We start from the raw sequence: 16,189 nt of genomic DNA, 5'->3' as shown, positions 1-16,189 counted from the left end.
TGGGTAGGGGATGGAATTGGACATGGACAGCACCTGCTGCAGATGGATCTTCATCTTAGGATCCCCCTCCCCATTTTGAAGGGGACGAGGGGCTATAGTTAACATTGACCTTCTGAAGGTACCACGGAACTGGCCGTTGTTAAAAGGGTGCCCTCTCTGTGAGGGGTCTTCCCAGCCACCCCCCTGGAACTCTAGAGAGACTGGTCATGGACTGTAGTCCACATGTTTTGGGGCGCAGGGCCTTGGGGAGGAGGCAGGCAGGGTGGGACTGGATCCTCACCAAGGCAACTTGTCTGCCCACAGTCCGTGCAGCCATGGGAGCGGCGAACCTTCCCCCTGGCGTACAGTCCCCAGGCAGAGTGTGAGGACCAACTGGATGCGCAGGAACGGGCAGCTCGCTGCACTCGGCGCACCTCAGGCAGCAAGACTGGCCGGGAGACAGAGGTGGCACCCACCTCACCTCCCGTTGTCCCTCTCAAGAGTCGGCATCTGGCGGCAACAGTCACAGCTCAGCGTCCAACTCACAGATGAGCGGGATATGAGAATCTAAACAGACTCACTAACTATTGGCATTAAAGCTTCAGAAATCTCTGCGTTTGATATTCAAACATCATATGCCGGAAATTTTCACAGTTTTTAGTGAATTTAAGGAATTTAGATTCTACTTTGGTATTTTTTTTTTTCTTGTTTTGATTTTGTTGTTTCTGTTTTGGTTTCCATGTTTTGTTGTCACACACCTGAGCACTTCCTCCAGTTGGCTAACAGAAGTTCAGGATAAGCCCTTGCTGGCCTGGTCCTGACACATCCTCTGCACTGTTGAATCACTGGACTTAGCATTGTTAGACGATCACCCCTCTCCCTCACACCTGTAGGCAGGTAGAGTGGAAAGCTCCAGCTCAGTGTTGCCCCCTTAGGTTATGGTGGGAGAGGGCGGCACTCTCTGGGCTCTCATCCCCCTTCCCCTCCCATCTGTGGCTCAGCTCTGGCCCTCCTGGCTGGGTCCCCCTTGCTTGTCTGTGCTGGAGCAGACAGACTCCCGCCAGAGCCTCTTGGCCATACTGCCAGCTGTTCTCACCGAGCTCTCAGCTGACAGAATGGCTTCCCCTTGTCATCCAGATCTTGGAGACCTATTTTGGGTTTCCTCTGCATTTGGTCATCTCTGTTTTGACTTCTTAACTGCAATAACCTGGCTGTGGCTGCTCACATCCCCATCCTGCCCCTTCATGCCCTCTCATCTGCTCCCCACGTCATCCACACCCCACACACACACCAGTCCTTCCACTTGGACCATTTTTACCACCTGTCCTGGTCTAGGAAGGTAGGGTTAGGATTACTTAACCTCTGTTCCCACTCTTCTGCAAATTAGGGGCTTGGGGAAGTGAGCAGCCATCTCCCCTGCCTCATCTGTTTTCACTGACTGACTGATTTAGTCACGTTTCCTTCCCATCCAGCTCCCTGTCACTGTCAGTTCGGCCCTTCCTCTTTCAAGCTCCCCTTGCCTGTGGAATACCGTCTGGTCCTAGCTGTGGTTCCCGTCACTCCCCCATCGGTTAACCTTGTGCCTGTCTCATGTATGATCACATCACCAAAAAGGGGGGCAATAAGGACTTCCTTATTTTATTTTATTTTATTGCCATTTTGTAATCGTATAAAAATAGTAGACAAACTGCTTAATGGTTGGGGTTTTTTCACAATTTTCAACATTAGTGATTTTTTTTTGATTCTGTTTGCAAGTTAAAGGGTTTGTCATTGTTTCTTTAAAAAACAATAATGCACCATATCCCTATGCATAAAGTGCTTCTTCTATTTATAAGGTTGAAAATTCTGAATAACCCTTTTAGCATTGTAAAAAAAAACAAAAAACAAAAATTCAAAAAAAAAACCTTGTATTTTGTAAATATTTTCTTTTCCTGCTTTGAGCTGTGTATTGGCAGCGAAACATGTAGCTGTCTTTGTTCTATAGAAATGCTTTTCTTCAGAGAAGCTGATCTTTGTTAATGTCTTGATTCTGTTCGCAAAGCACAAATAGTGCTTTAAAAAAAAGGAAGGAAAAATTGAAAAAAATAATAAAAAAAAAGTTACAGAATGTTGTGTGCCAGGCCTTTCTTGACATTGGACGTGGTAATGGTGGCAGCTTAGGAGCCAGCCCTGTGGAACCTGTGGAAGTCTCCAGTCTGTCTTCTGGGCACCTGGCAGTGTCATCTGATGGTCAGCAGAGAGAGGATGTGGTTTTCACAGGTTGGGGAAGTAAGGAGTACCAGGAGGAGGGAGGGTCTGCATAGATCGTCTACTTTTTCTTTTTGCTGGATGTAAGTAATTGATCCTTTTTCTAGTGAGGCCAGCAGTATGACATTTTGTATCTATTCTAAATTGCTCTTTAATAGAAATTTCACTTCCCACCATTGACCCTTTCTGGGGTTGGGATCAACGAGAATGTATATACTTTGCATGCAGCCTGATCTGGTCCTTGCCTGCTACCTGAGATTAGAGCATCTCTCTTCGAAGGAGGCTAAGTGCTTGATTTTCTTCGTCCAAGATGAAGAACGGGGCGGGCCTGGTTCTCTCTCTACTCTCTCCTTTTTCCAGTGATCTAGTAAAAACAGCCAACCATGCTGCCTATCCTGTCAGAAAACCATGGGTTCTGAGGCAGCATTTCTCTTTGGCTGTCCAGTTGCTGCTTCTACAGTTGCAGTTAAGATCTGCTCTACTTAAGCTTCTGTCTGTACTGGCTAATGTACACCAGGAAAAGCTGAGTAAAGTGATATGTTGAAACTGTGTGAAAATCTAAGGGTTCAATATTATGACCTTGACCTAATTTTACTAAGGAACAACAATATGATGGGTTACTGTTTGGCTTTTGTTTTCCTTTGTGGCACTGGAGGGGCCTGCTGGTATCCACTTCTTGATTGAGCAGACATTCCCCAATCTGTAATGGGGCTCCGAAGGAGAGGAGGGCAGCTTGTAAGCTTGGAAGGAATCGAAGCCATTCATTTAGCTGATTGGCCTAGTGTTCTGCTTCAGCCTCAGACCTCTAGGCTCACTTCCAGGGACAAAAAGATCTCCCACCCCAGCCTTCTGAGGTTTGAATACACTGGTACAGGCTTTCCAAACTCGGTGGAACCTTGTGAGCTCAACCACAAGGGTATTGCCTTTTGAGCTGGACAGAATGATTTGTCAGCACCAGAATGAGAGAAATCAACTGAAAATGAACAAGTCTAAGAACTCTTCTTTCAAACCTTCAGGGCTCCAGAGAGAGCTGGTAAATCCTGATGTCCAGGTTGTAACAACACTGTCATTACCTCTTTTGAGCTAAGTTTCTAAGGCTGGGAAAGGACTTGCAAATCATACATCCTATATCGTTTTCTGGTCCTTGGAATCCATGCACAGAGACCTTATTTAATCAGAGTAATAACTTTATTTCCAAATTCACTTTTACAGGAACAGTCAGTGTAAATCATTTGTTAAAACACACAATACACCATATGGACATTCACAGATAGGAAGCTAAGCTAAGATGGTTTCATGTCCCTCCCCCCACCCTCAAAATTACCAAAGAAATCATGGGATTTGCAAGTGCCAGAAATTGTCCTGCCCAACACTGCAAATTCATGGGGCTAAGTCCATCAGGAGGTGAGACTGGGTCAGTGCCCAGGGTAACCCTTTTCCAAGCTGAAGAGAAACCAGAAGTCTCATGAAGCCACAGATCTGCAGAGGAGGCAGGCTGATAATCTCCACCTCTGCCCTTGTCCCCACCTCTTGGCTTTACTTGGGGAACAAAGATAAAGGAGGGTGAAGGGCGAGATCTTGGCAGCTGCTAGAAGTATGGGCTGCATGTCTGGAGCTGGTGGGAAGAGTGACACGGAGGTGCCAACAGCTTAGAGGAGATGCCAGGGTCTTAGGGAGTCGTGATTCTGGGCTTGGGACCCTGCAAGAAGGCGGCAGGCCAGAGCACTGCAGCTCCGGATTCCTCCACAAGCCTCATTGCCTGCATCTGGCTGGGGAGGAGATGGGAGCTAGCTGGCAGCCTGCTGCTCTCTTGGGAACGTGTCAGTGAAAAGGCGAAACCCCAAGGACCTCTAGCATGTGTGGCTGAAATCATGAAGAAAAGGGTTACAAGGCGATTTAACTGCTGCCCTCTAAGACTCCCTTTGCCCACGGTAACTATCTTACAGGTTCCTCCCCCCTCCCCCCATAGCACAACAAGCAATCGCAAATCACCATTGACGTCAGTTTAAATAGAACTATTGATAAAGTGAGTGGAGAGCTTGAAGGGACCAGGTGTATAGCAAATCCTATCTAGCCCACCCAAGGGACATTGACTCTGGAGGTGGGGGAGTGCCCAGCCCTGGGGGGATTGTCCTTATTTAAGGTCACAAGCCAGCATTCCTTTGCAATCTTCCTGCCAGCACTGGGCTGATCACCCTAAACCATGATCTTTAGCCTCACCCAATAGCCCACCATGCAAGGGAGATTCCAGAGCCCTTGGAATAAGGTGCTGAAGAGCAGGGCACAAGAACTGCAGGAAGAGGAAGCCAGCAGAGGTGCAGAAAGAGATGCAACCAAAATCAGTGGCAGTGATAAGGGGCCACATCTCTAAAAGCTACTGACTCTAAACCACATTGCCTTTTTCTTCCTCAGAACCCTCCTAAGAGCAGCTGGATCACAAAAGACAGTGGAGAGCCTCATGGTGGAAAGTTCTGGGCCCAGATAATTCCTTTCACGGAGCGCTCTGGCTGCAAATGAGGCCTACAGCCCTAGAGGGGAGCCCCTGGACTCCTTCCACCCAGCGCCCCAGGGTTGCCTTGAACTGTACCCAAACTGGAAGTGGCAGCGCTGGGCCTGAGGTTGCTGCATTTCTTTAAACAGCAATTTTCTACTTGTGCAAGGTCAGCAAGGGCTCGGGCCAAAGCTTTGGGAATGGTGACTCCTGACTTGTCACCCTTCCTCAGTCAGGAAACCCCTTTGGGCCCTGGGTGGGGAGGCCTGGGCTGCCCCTCCTGAGGAAGAGCTTTAAGAGGGACCCCAGGCTGAAGGATGGGCTGCAGACCTTTCCCCAGCTGGCGCTGGCTTCATTCTTCTCGTGATGCAGGGAGTTGTAAGACCCCTCTCTCAGGGCTGCTGTGGGGCTTCTCCAGGCTGTGACCAGAGAGGGTCATCTTCAAGCTGCCAACCAGGCCAGCCACAAGACACACTGCTCGCTGCCCTGACAAAGGGAAGCCCTGGGGGCCAGGGAGGGGGCACCATAGCTTCCGTCCTAGTCCTGTGCTTCAGGCCTTCTTCACAGCAGAGGGTTCTCGAGTGTCAAGATCTGGTCTCTGTTGGGTCCCAGACGCTGATAAAAGCCTCTCGAAAATTAGGAGGCCCCAACAGGGTAGAGCCACACCAGCCTCCTGGAGCCAAGTCCCAGCATGGGGGATGAGAGACCTCTAGGACCCCTATGAGGATGGGTCAGAAACCTCTTTACAAGCATTTCAAGATACATGCGTCCTTTTTTTTTTTTCTTTTCACTATCATAGTCACTCTGGTGAATCCAGGCATAAACAGACAAATCCGACTACAACGCGACAGGGTGCAGATGGGGAGGGAAGGGCGACATCTATGGATATGTTCAGCTGCTCCAGCAGGACAGACAGCAGTGCTTCCAGCTGGGACTGGGGAAGAACCATTTGCAAGGGGACATGTTCCCTTTTGGGGTGTGGAGGGCTGATTATATGTACTTGGGGTTGAGCAGCGGTTGGGCTCTCCGAGAGGCTGGCAGTTACAAGCTGGGGCAGAAGTGGGGACAGAGGGAGTGTGATCCTGCCCTGGGGGCCTTGCCTGCCCATCCCAGGGCCATCTCTGGCAACCAGGACAGCCAACCTGCTGCCAGCTCAACACAGGCAGGGGACCAGGCCTTCTGGGAGGAAAAGTCTCTCCAAGTCAACGAGGCGGAAACATCTCAGGTCATCGCTGAGCCCCACCCTGGCTCACATCTGTGCTGGGAGGTGGGGGGCAGGGAACCAAGTAAAGTCATCAGGTTCATTGTGGGGGACACGCCAGTTGGATGAGTGTAACTTAGACCAAGAGACTGAGGTCCCACCTCGTGCCTGGGCTTTGCCTTCCTTGATTCCCCCCCGCCTTGGTTTAGAGTTGGTGCCGCCTGAGTCCAAACAAGGTCTGTAACCGAGAAGAGGGGTGGTGAGGCTAGGAACTCAGGACAGTGTGACATAATGAGGGTACAGGCAGTGACTGGGCTCTGCACGGCAGACACAGGCATGGCAGGGGCAGACAGGTGGCTGCAGTGGCCATGGGAGGGATGGGAGGCTCGGGACCCACCTCCCAGACCCCAGCACACTCCGGAGATGGCCAAGGCCCCGGCTGGGAACAGGCGGATGTCCCCCAAGAGGCACAAGTCCTTACAAAGAGAACTGGTTAGCCCTAAGTCCCAGATCTGTGAGGTGGCCAAAATCGTGGCTGCAGCTCCAACCTAAAGAACTCGATAAAATAGTGTTTCCGTGGGGCGGAGGGAAGCCCCTCAGCTCAGGACCCCCACCCTGCAGGGAGGGAGGAAGAAGCCAGCACTCGGCACAGCAAGGTCAGGCTTCTCAGGAAGCAGTCCACATGGTGCCACCCTCCCGACAACCGTCCCTCTCCTCCTGCCACTTTTCCTTCACGGAATGGGAGGGACTGGAGCTCTTCTCCTATAGGCTGCCCTCCAGAGGGTGGCACACTGACCCGCAGCAGATCCCAGGCCACCAAGCGCAGGAGGCTGCTTGGTCTAAGTTTGCTGCAGGCTCAGCGGAGGCTGCTTGCCCTTCCTACTGTCCTTCCAGGCAGGGAGCTGCGCCTCCCCTCCCAGGGTCCTTACTCTCACGCCCTCTCCCTTCTCCCCACCCCCGCTGTCCCCCTGCCCAGCCCCGCCTCAGCCTCTCCTGTGTCTCCCCACCCCTGCCCCGTCCCACTCACTCAAGGTTGACATCTGCCTATGGCTCCACGAACACACCAAGCTTCAAATCCCTTGTGGCTGCCGCTGCCTCTGTGACACCCCCAGGATGGGACCAGAGGTGGGGCGCCCCTAGTCCCCTGAGATCCCCCAGAAGCAGCTTTCAGAGCCTCTCCTTCATCCTCTTCTACTCAGAGGGAGGAAAAAAAAAGAATCAAAAGTAATTGCCCAAGGAAAGGTTGGGGGTGGCCATCTTTTTAAATGTTTTAAAAAATATTTTATTATTAGCCCACCCACCCATCAATTTGGAAAGATGAAATTTGCTCTTATTCCCGTCACTGATTTTGAAGTCCCGAGCCAGAGCCGAGCGACAAAAGCAGGTTAAGTGATTAACCGATTAACCGATCTGTGAGGAGCAGCTGGGGGAAGACAGAGGGCCAAGGGCTGGATCATTATTCTTTTTTTTTCCACACTCTCTCACTCTCTTCTCTCCACGATTACTGACCGCCCCGGGGGCCTGATCACAAACCCTGCTTGGCCAGGGAAGCGGACACTTCGTCAGCTAGCGTGGCGAGCTGGGGGGAGTCTACCATGTCGATGCTGCCCGTGGAGGAGACGTTGCTGAGGTGCCGCGGAGACGTGTCCCCGGACACCACGGGCGACTTGTACACGATCTCCGCCCCGTGGTCTGTCTTGGCTTTGGCATTCTCACGGAAGGTCAGCTTGTGGGTTTCGATCTGCAGAAGAGGAGGGGAGGGAGGGAGAGATGAAGAGCAGAGAAAGCGGGGCAAGCCCCACCAACTAAGTGGCCTCGGGTGGGAGGGAGCTGGGGTGGTGGTGACTATGGTTTTTATCGTTTTCCAATAGCAAATACTTTTGAAGGGTCCTTCTGTCACCTGCCACCAAGCCACCGAGTTCCTCTCCCCAGAGGCAGTGATCGTTGTAAGTTTCTTATGTGCCGTACCAGAGCCATTCCACACCTGCAAACATGTGTAGGTGTGAGTATATTAAAAAAATATATTTTTTTGTATATATAATAACAATATCCCCATGCTTTGCACTTTGGTTTTTAGACTTAATATCTTCCGTGGTCAGTACCTAGTTCGCTCATGCTTGCTCTTGGCTGCGTGGTAGTCCTTCACAGCAGATGTACCAAAATGTATTCACTCCCCTATGGATGGGTATTTCAGTTGTCCCAGTCTTGCGGTCACAAACAATGCTGTGTCCGAATAACCTTGAATAACGTTGTACGCACATCATTTCACACACGTGTATGTGTATCCTAGAAGTGGAACTGCTAGTAGGTCAAAAGGCAGGCACATTTTATTTTGATAGATATTGCCAAATTGCTAACGAAAGTGTTAAAAGAGAAGCTGGAGAAGGCTAAGGGACGTCCCCAGAGGCACTGCTGCCCAGCCACGAGCCACACATTCCTCCCCTTGGCCAGTGACTGATGGGTCTGAGGGTGCCAGCAGCTGTGGGCAGCCCTGGTGGGTGTGCTAGAAAACAAGGCCTTTTCACAGTAGAAAAATGACGACACAGCCAGGGTCCCAGAGATCTTAGCTCCAAAGGACACCCGTGAGACTCATGAAGCATTAGCTAGAGATTTGAGGAGCACCTAATTCTTTCCTGATGAGCCCTGAAGTGGTGGACAGAGCAATTCTCAACCTTTTGTGGGTCCTAAGACATCTTTGAGCATCTGGTGAAACCAGAAAAATGTGTACACATGCATGCATGCCCTCACACATGTCACGGTTTGTCTGTACAATGTCAGGAGTTCATGGACCCCTGCTGAGGCGCCCCTATTGCAGGGGCTTGAATATGAGTGTAGAGAAAAACTGGGCTCCCACTTAAGCTATTTGCTTATTTTGTTCATTTTGGGTTACTGCTTTGAAGTAAGGCCCTTTCCATATTACAGTATTTGAAAGGCCATTTTGACATAAGCTTTGATAAGAACATTTATGTTAACGTTTTTTAAAAGCTTAAAAACCTGGGGGGTCCTGGGAATGTCCCCAAATCCCCCACACTACAATGAACTCAGGTGGCGGGGATCCTGTGCTCCACTACTTGTTAGCAGTCTTGCTCATCACTCGAGGAAATAGGGAACTGGATACAAGGGGATCTGCTGGGACCAGGACAGTGTCTTCAGAGTGGTGGGCAGGGCAGGGCCCCCACTTCTGGGGCCATCACAGAGATGAGTTCAAACAGAAGTTGAGACTTAGACTTGACTCTAACTCACGTTCTTAGACGACTACAAAGTACCAGGAACCTTCCAGAACACTGTCTCGTTTGGGTCTCATGACCACCCTGGGATGTGGATATTTCTATCCGTTTTGCTGAAGGAGAAACTTTTTATTTATTTATTTACTTTTTGTGAGGAAGATCAGCCCTGAGCTAACATCCGTGCTAATCCTCCTCTTTATGCTGAGGAAGACCGGCTCTGAGCTAACATCTATTGCCAATCCTGCTCTTTTTTTCCCCCAAAGCCCCAGTAGATAGTTGTATGTCATAGTTGCACATCCTTCTAGTTGCTGTATGTGGGACGCGGCCTCAGCATGGCCGGAGAAGCAGTGCGTCGGTCCACGCCTGGGATCCGAACCCGGGCTGCCAGTAGCGGAGCGTGCGCACTTAACTGCTAAGCCACGGGGCCGGCCCTGAAGGAGAAACTGAGGCTGAGATTGCTTGTCAATCTTGCTCAGGTCACACCTTCAAGCGGAGCCAAGCCCAGAGATTTTCTCAGGACATAGAAGCTTCCAGAGACAGGGGCAGAGACCTTCCTTCACCCAGGGAGTCACCAACGCCCAGGCCCTATGCAGTCTTATTCCATCAGACTCTGTGGGCGGAACATGGGTGTCTTTAAATCTCCCCCGGGGAAGGCGGGCCCCGCGTTAAGCCAGGGCACGGAGGGGTGATGGGAACAAGCAGAGCTGCTGGGCTTTTGCAGAGAATCTTCTCCACTTCCCCAGAGACCTGGGCCCTGCTCCCACTTCCCAAAACTACACCATCAGGTTTTCACCGCAAATGCAAGATGGGGTGTGTCTGTTCAGAGCCAGAGGGGAGGCGGTGAGCAGAGTGTGGTGGCAAGACGGCTGGCTGCCAGCCGCTCCAGCTGGGCCACGGGGCAGCGCGCTCTCGCACGCTGGGGTGGGTCTCAGATTCTAGGCCGTTCTGGGACATCCCTTCTCCCTCTGCCACTCCTCAGTCAGCCACTGGGAGGCACTAAAGACTGGGAAGGGAGACACGTCCCGAGCTGCAGGGCACGCGTGGGGGGAACCCCAGAGAGCGCCTTGGCTGCATTTATGCGGCAGAGGAAAAAGTGCAGCCATGAGACCACATCCTGCGAGGGCCCGGAGGGAGCTTGCTCAGGGCCACACACAGCCTGGCGTCCCCATCCCCTGTGCTCCCACAGACGGAGACCCGCACTAAGACCCGGAGCCTCCAGACACCGCGGGAGCGCCGAGGCCCTCAGTCCAGCAGCCTCCGTGGACACTCCCACCACAGGCGGGCAGAGGCTCTGCTGAAATGTGGGCGTCAGCATCCTTGTTTGGCTCTAACTGCCTGGTGACCCATTTAGAAAACAAGGCTACGTTCCCAGGACTTGTTCTTGGTGCGCTGGGGCTGGCTTCAGTGATGGCCACTTCCTTCTGTGGACGCTGGCCAACCACAGGGCCTGGGACAGTGGCTCTCATCTTTGGCTGCACTGAAGAATCACCTGGGGGCTTTAAAAACACCAGGTGTCCAGGCTGCACCTGAGACCGCTTAATCAGCATCTCCAGGGTGGGGCCCAGGCGCACATCAAAGCTCCCGGGAGACTGCAGCGGGCAGCTGAGGGGGTGCCCCCTGTGCTGGTGGTCGCTGACAATGCACAGCAAGCCAGTCAACACAGGATCCACAGCTTTCCTCCGGCCTTGTCCACCCGACTCGATGCACAGCCTCCTCCCGCCCTGTCCCCTTACCTTTTTATGCCCTCCGCCAGGGACGTGGGTGATGTTATCCAGGGACCCGATCTTCGACTGGACTCTATCCTTGAAGTCCAACTTCTCAGATTTTACTTCCACCTGGCCACCTCCTGGAACACAACACACACAAGAGCGCCGCACCTTGAACGAGGGCCAAGCAATGACTCCAAGCAGACGTCAACCTTTAGGAGCAGATAAGACTATCCTTTATTTAGAATGTGGTTTGGGCACAAGTAAGTCCCTCCAAAGGGCTTGAAAACAGTTCGCTTCATCTCTCTAATCAGGATGGGCATCAAATATTTACTCAGCAGACTCTTCCTCCTTAGCAAATGCAAAGGTAGATGACAGCTCAGTGCAGGAGCAATTATTCTACATTCTAAATTGGTTGGCTTCCAAAGAATGACTTCCTTCTATGTCAACATCCTGTAAGCCACAGCCCTACAAGACTTCAAAACTAAACTAAATGGCAAAATGCACCCTAAATAAGGAAGGGCCCTGACCCTCTCTCCTTCCTCAGACACGTGACGCCACGTCCGAGCCTGGGAGACATGGCCTGAGATGGCCTACATTACTTTCTTGGGAAGGATAAAGCCACCCAAGAAAGCTGCTCCCATGTAGAATGGTGGCACCAGCTGAGGGATAGTTTTCACTGGGAGAGACTAAACTTCCACAAAATGGTTCTAGGGAGCCAGAAAATAGACACATTCTGGACTATGCTTCTGATGGCCTTCTCTTCCTACGGTAACGTTGAAGTAAAGACCTCCACCCTGAACAGGGCCTGCCGAGGGCAGAAGTCCCTGCTCTGGACTCCCAGGCGGAGCTTAGAATCTAGACCTGCGCTGTCCGGTATGGCAGCCACCAGCCCCATGCGGCTACCTAGATTTTAATTAAATAAAACGAGTTCAGTTCCTCAGCTGCACCAGCCACGTGTCACGCGCTCGGCAGCCACAAGTGGTTAGCACTACCACACTGGGCGGTGCAGGCATAGAACTTGTCCATCATCATGGGAAGATCTACAGACAGCACTGATTTCCATGCTGGGTGGGATGGGGGCGGAAACGGTAAGCATGGTAGAGCTCCAATAGTGTCATTTTCTGTTGAAATAAAGTCACAGCAGGGGTATGGCAATGGCCCAGGGGTCCCACTGGGAAGTTGGCAAAGTGTCCCCCATGTCGGCTGGGGACCAAACTGGGACATCCACTTAGCCAGCCTTCAGGGGCCGGATCAGGCCCTTCCCCAGCTCTAGCTTGAGGAACCACAGGTTAGGGTTGAGGACCAGCATCTGCCCTCCCTCCCCACTTGTCCTGGCCAGCGTGGCCCTGCTCAGGAGCGAGATGGGGCAGCCACACCTCCCAGGCCCCAGCAAGTTCCACCCTCCCACTCTCCTTGATGGCCCATCCCATCAATCCTTTCCAGCCACTTCAGGAGAAGGCGCCACCCAGACAGTCCCGTCCCGCCCTTCCCGCCCTGTCCTCGCCTTCTGCAAGGGCTACCTGGCTTATGGTGGATGTTGCCTAATGAGCCACACTTGGAGGTCACCTTGCTCAGGTCCACTGGTTTGTAGACTATTTGCACCTGGAGGTGAGAGAGGATGAGCACGAGAGAGAATAAAACAGGACTATTTTACCGGGGGCATGACACAATGCAAAGCAGCTGTGTCCGTCCAGGCCCTGTGTGGACGGTGCTTCCTGTCTGCCACGAGGAACACACCCCGTCATGGCGGAAAAACATGTTGTTGGGATCCTGCCAACCCCACCCCAAGGAGCTGAGTCTTCACAACACAACTGGACAAGGACCCTCAGGGAAAAACAGGGACACGTTGTCATGGGGCAGGGCCCATGCTATTTGTTTAGCAGACACACATAAAAAGTCCCCCTCTTTCCTGACACGAAATTGACAGATCGTCCAGTGAGGACATAAAGAAGGACCAATATGATCCGTTTGTGCAGCATTTGAAACATCTCGTTGGAAAAGTGAGAGCCAGATCTGCAGGGGCTCAAAGAGGAGGGCGGTGTCGGCTTCTCCTGGGAGAAGCCCCCACAAACCGCAGCACCCTGCAGCCAGGGAGTGACGGTCAGCAAGGAGGACCGCGAGCAGTTCTGCAACTTGGAGGTAAGGACCAGCTGGTGCCTGGGCACACAGGTCCTGGACATTTCGGTTCTTTACCAAAAGGAGCAAAGCGACACCAGCAGGTGGGGCAGGCGGCACAGCAGAACCCCACGGTTTAGCGTCTCGGCGCGCTGGAGCAGAGTTGGACACACCCATAGTGGGGAGGCCCAAGGGCTCCAGGGCTCATAACCTGCCCGAGGGTCCAGCAGAGGCCCGGCCACAGTGCCCACTCTCCCAAGGGGAATGCTGGCCCCTCTGCTGCCCGCTGATCTCAGCCCAAGAACCAGCTCCCCGTAGGGGCCACCCCCATGGGGACCCCGCATCGGCGGATGGGCCTCCTGGAGGAAGTCTCTACAAAGCCATGGCTGTGAGGAGGTCCCGGATGGTCACTGAGTGACACTTCCCAGGGCCTCCAGCAGTGACCTCGTGCGAGGTCACCTGAGGGTGCAGGAGTCAGTCGGCTCTGGCTCCCTGTCCCGGGGTTACCCAGGAAAGACACGCCTCACATCTGAGAAGTGGTTTAACAAGGACACCAGAAAAAAAGGAGGGGTTTCTACTTAGGTGTAAATCATCTGGAACAATCCCAAATTACTTTAATCAAAATCACGTTGGCGTTTGCAGTTATTGATGGAGAGTTGACTGAGGCCAGCAGGTGGGCCGGCCTGTCTGTCAGTGCCTGGAGCGAGGTGTGGGGAGCAGAGGCGGGGCAGCCAGCACCTGTGGGCTGGGCGGGTGGGTGATCAGCGATTCTGAGGAAGTGCTGGGAACAGGTCTGGGAGGGAGCGTGTGCTCTAGGGTGGGGCGCTGAAGAAGGGGGGCTAGGGGCTATGGGAAGTAAACGTTGCTGTGACCACGCCTTCCTCCTCTTCCTTCCGCCTGGGTGAGGGAGCTTGTGAGAGAGGAGGAAGGTGGGGTTGTGGAGAAGGTGGAACCTGGAAGGGCAGGGAGGGGAAAGGAAGGGGTTGTGGAGGGCGGGGGAGCGGGGTGCGGACTGGAGGCCAGGGGAGGGCGGAGGCCAGGCCCTGGAGTGGAGCCCAGAGCCAGCCAGGAGGCAGGCAGGACCCAGAGATGGAGAAGGAGCAGGGCCTCCCTGCTGGGAAGTCACCTCCAGGCTGGAAAGGGGAGAGAAGCAGGCCAGAGGCCAGAGCCCAGGCCAGGGGTCCCGTGCCCCTGGAACACCCACGGCTGACACTGAGCAGGGGCTGGTAACCCCCGCCCCCCACATTTCACCAGGAGAAGAGCTTTCTGTGAAGGCTCCTACTGCAAACCAGCAGTGGCCGTGGGCCAAGGACAGCGCTCAGGGCCGGCCCAGGGCGTCCTGTGGCTCCTCGCCAGGCCACGGGCTAGCTCACAGGCCGGCAGGGGCAGAGAGATGGGAGGCGCTCCGAGGAAGCCCCTCCATGTCCCAGGCACTGCCATCAGCTGTGGGAATGCACTCTCTCCTCCTGACTTCTGCCTGGAGGCGCTGTCTGCCGCCCAAGAGACCCCACGGTCTAGGCCGCACCAGCATAACCTCCCACCAGCGGACCAGACACGAGCTAAACTGGAAAGCACGTGGCCTTCCTCCTCCGGCCGGAGCCTGAATCCGCAGTGAAGCCGGAGAACCAGGAGTCAAAGCTGAACTCCCACTGGCACACAGAGCCCACGGTCACGGGCCAGGACTGGGGGTGGTCCCCACAGCTTCTCTTCCCTTCTCTCGGCAGAAGACAAGGTGGCAGTGGGACAAGAGAGTAGGGGCTGGGGGCACAGAGGAGACACTGAGCAGACATGGTGAGGAAGCGTTAACAAAGTGTCATGCAGCAGCCTCGGTGAGTGCCCGCTACTCCCGGGGACCACGGGGGCTCCGTGCAGGAGGACCACAGGATCCCGGTGCTCAGGGCGGGAGGCAGCAGTACATTGCAAGAATAAACCCACAGGGCTGGACGCAGATGACGAGTGGGCCCAGGCTGGGCATTTTCTGGAGAGAGAGCCCACCGGGGGCCACCACCATCACCCTGGTGTTGCAGCCAGGAGCAAGATGCCTGCTCTCAGAAACCATCCCTCTCCCAGGGGTGGACCTCAAAAGGGTCTTGAACCTTCTACTCCCCAGTGTGTTTAAACATTTGCTTACAGCTGACCAAGAGAGGCTGGGGGAGCGGGGAGGGGGCTGCGGAGAAGGGGAGCCGAGCCCTAGGATAGCGGAGTTTGCACCCACTGTCAGGACCAGCCGGATGACAACAGCAGAGTTGATCAAGTGGGGCAGTGAGGAGAGGAGGCTAGCCCCAAATCTCAGGGACACATCCACTAGGGACACAGGGAGTCCCTGGGGACATCTGGAGGAAGCCAAGTTTGAAAGGGCCCAAAGCAGCATTTCTCTGTCACCCCTCGGCTGCAGGCAGGTCCCCTGTGCCCTTCCGTTGGGCTCTTTTGCATCTGGAGTCTCTGCAAGGGTGGAGCTGGTTTTAAACACGAGCCAAGAGGCTTGGGAATCAGCTCATCCCTTGAAAATGCAGGAGACACGTGTGAGCAGGGACTGGACTTTCCTTGCTCTGAGGTAGGACAGGAAGACCTTAGTGTCTGCTTGTAAGGCCAGCTGCCCCCAGTGGAGCCACTCAAAGTGAACCTGCCAGGGTGACGGGGGACAAGGGGACAGCCCAGTCTCAGGTGCCGTCGCCTTCAGCCCGACCTCAAACGGCTGTGGGCCTTCCACGATTCCGTGCCGGGCGGCGAGTAGGGTTGATGGTGACAGGCAGGTACGACGCTGGGAGGCCGGCCTCCAGGCATGGTCAGAGAGCTGACCAGGCATCTTCCCTAATTGGCCCACGCAGCCCACGCAGGCGGGGGACCACAGATGCTGGGGCTCCCCTCCTACGACAGTGGGCACAGGTGTGGGGAGTCTGGGCTGCATTGACATGGGGACACAGAGAGGCCCCGAGCCTGAGGACGGTTTATTCTGTGCAATGTCTCGCAAGTACATCTACTCATGCCACCCCTCACACACCAGAACCGCAGCTGGCGCCGGCGCCTCTGCGGGTACTCACGCTGCCGCCTCCTGGCACGTGTTTGATATTATCCTTTGAGCCACACTTGGACTGGACGTTGCTAAGATCCAGCTTCTTATTAATTATCTGCACCTTTGACAGCCAGAAAAAAGGATGAGTGACACACCACACCCAGATCCATCTGCTCTGCACCCACATCCCGTCGTCGGGCGGGGAGA

The 16,189-nt window shown here is 53.9% G+C and overlaps 2 protein-coding genes across 8 annotated transcripts in view; one reads left to right on the top strand and one right to left on the bottom strand.

The window, feature by feature from the left end:
* Window positions 1-2,086, top strand: part of KANSL1 (KAT8 regulatory NSL complex subunit 1) — a 189,686-nt gene extending 187,600 nt beyond the window's left edge. For all 6 annotated transcript variants that reach the window (XM_087441337.1, XM_087441340.1, XM_087441336.1 and 3 more), the window contains one exon: window positions 304-2,086. In XM_087441337.1, the coding sequence (XP_087297463.1) occupies window positions 304-531 (228 nt within the window). In that variant the 3' untranslated portion in view covers window positions 532-2,086. The remainder of the gene's footprint in view (window positions 1-303) is intronic.
* Window positions 2,087-6,930: 4,844 nt separating this feature from the next.
* The window catches only part of MAPT (microtubule associated protein tau), a 97,631-nt gene continuing 88,372 nt past the window's right edge, over window positions 6,931-16,189 (bottom strand). The window contains exons 11-14 of one of the 2 annotated variants that reach the window (XM_087441342.1): window positions 16,011-16,103; window positions 12,375-12,456; window positions 10,879-10,991; window positions 6,931-7,659 (exon numbers count right to left, since the gene is read on the bottom strand). In XM_087441342.1, coding sequence (XP_087297468.1) covers window positions 7,444-7,659; window positions 10,879-10,991; window positions 12,375-12,456; window positions 16,011-16,103 — 504 coding nt within the window. In that variant the 3' untranslated portion in view covers window positions 6,931-7,443. The remainder of the gene's footprint in view (window positions 7,660-10,878; window positions 10,992-12,374; window positions 12,457-16,010; window positions 16,104-16,189) is intronic. The other variant, XM_004432610.3, reaches the window with a different exon arrangement.

This window comes from Ceratotherium simum, chromosome 16, assembly GCF_057802395.1.
Source record: "Ceratotherium simum simum isolate JZ-2026a chromosome 16, ASM5780239v1, whole genome shotgun sequence".
Classification (NCBI taxonomy): Eukaryota; Metazoa; Chordata; class Mammalia; order Perissodactyla; family Rhinocerotidae; genus Ceratotherium; species Ceratotherium simum.
The sequence above is the reverse complement of the archived record's forward strand: the minus strand, read 5'-3'. Positions and strand labels throughout refer to the sequence as shown.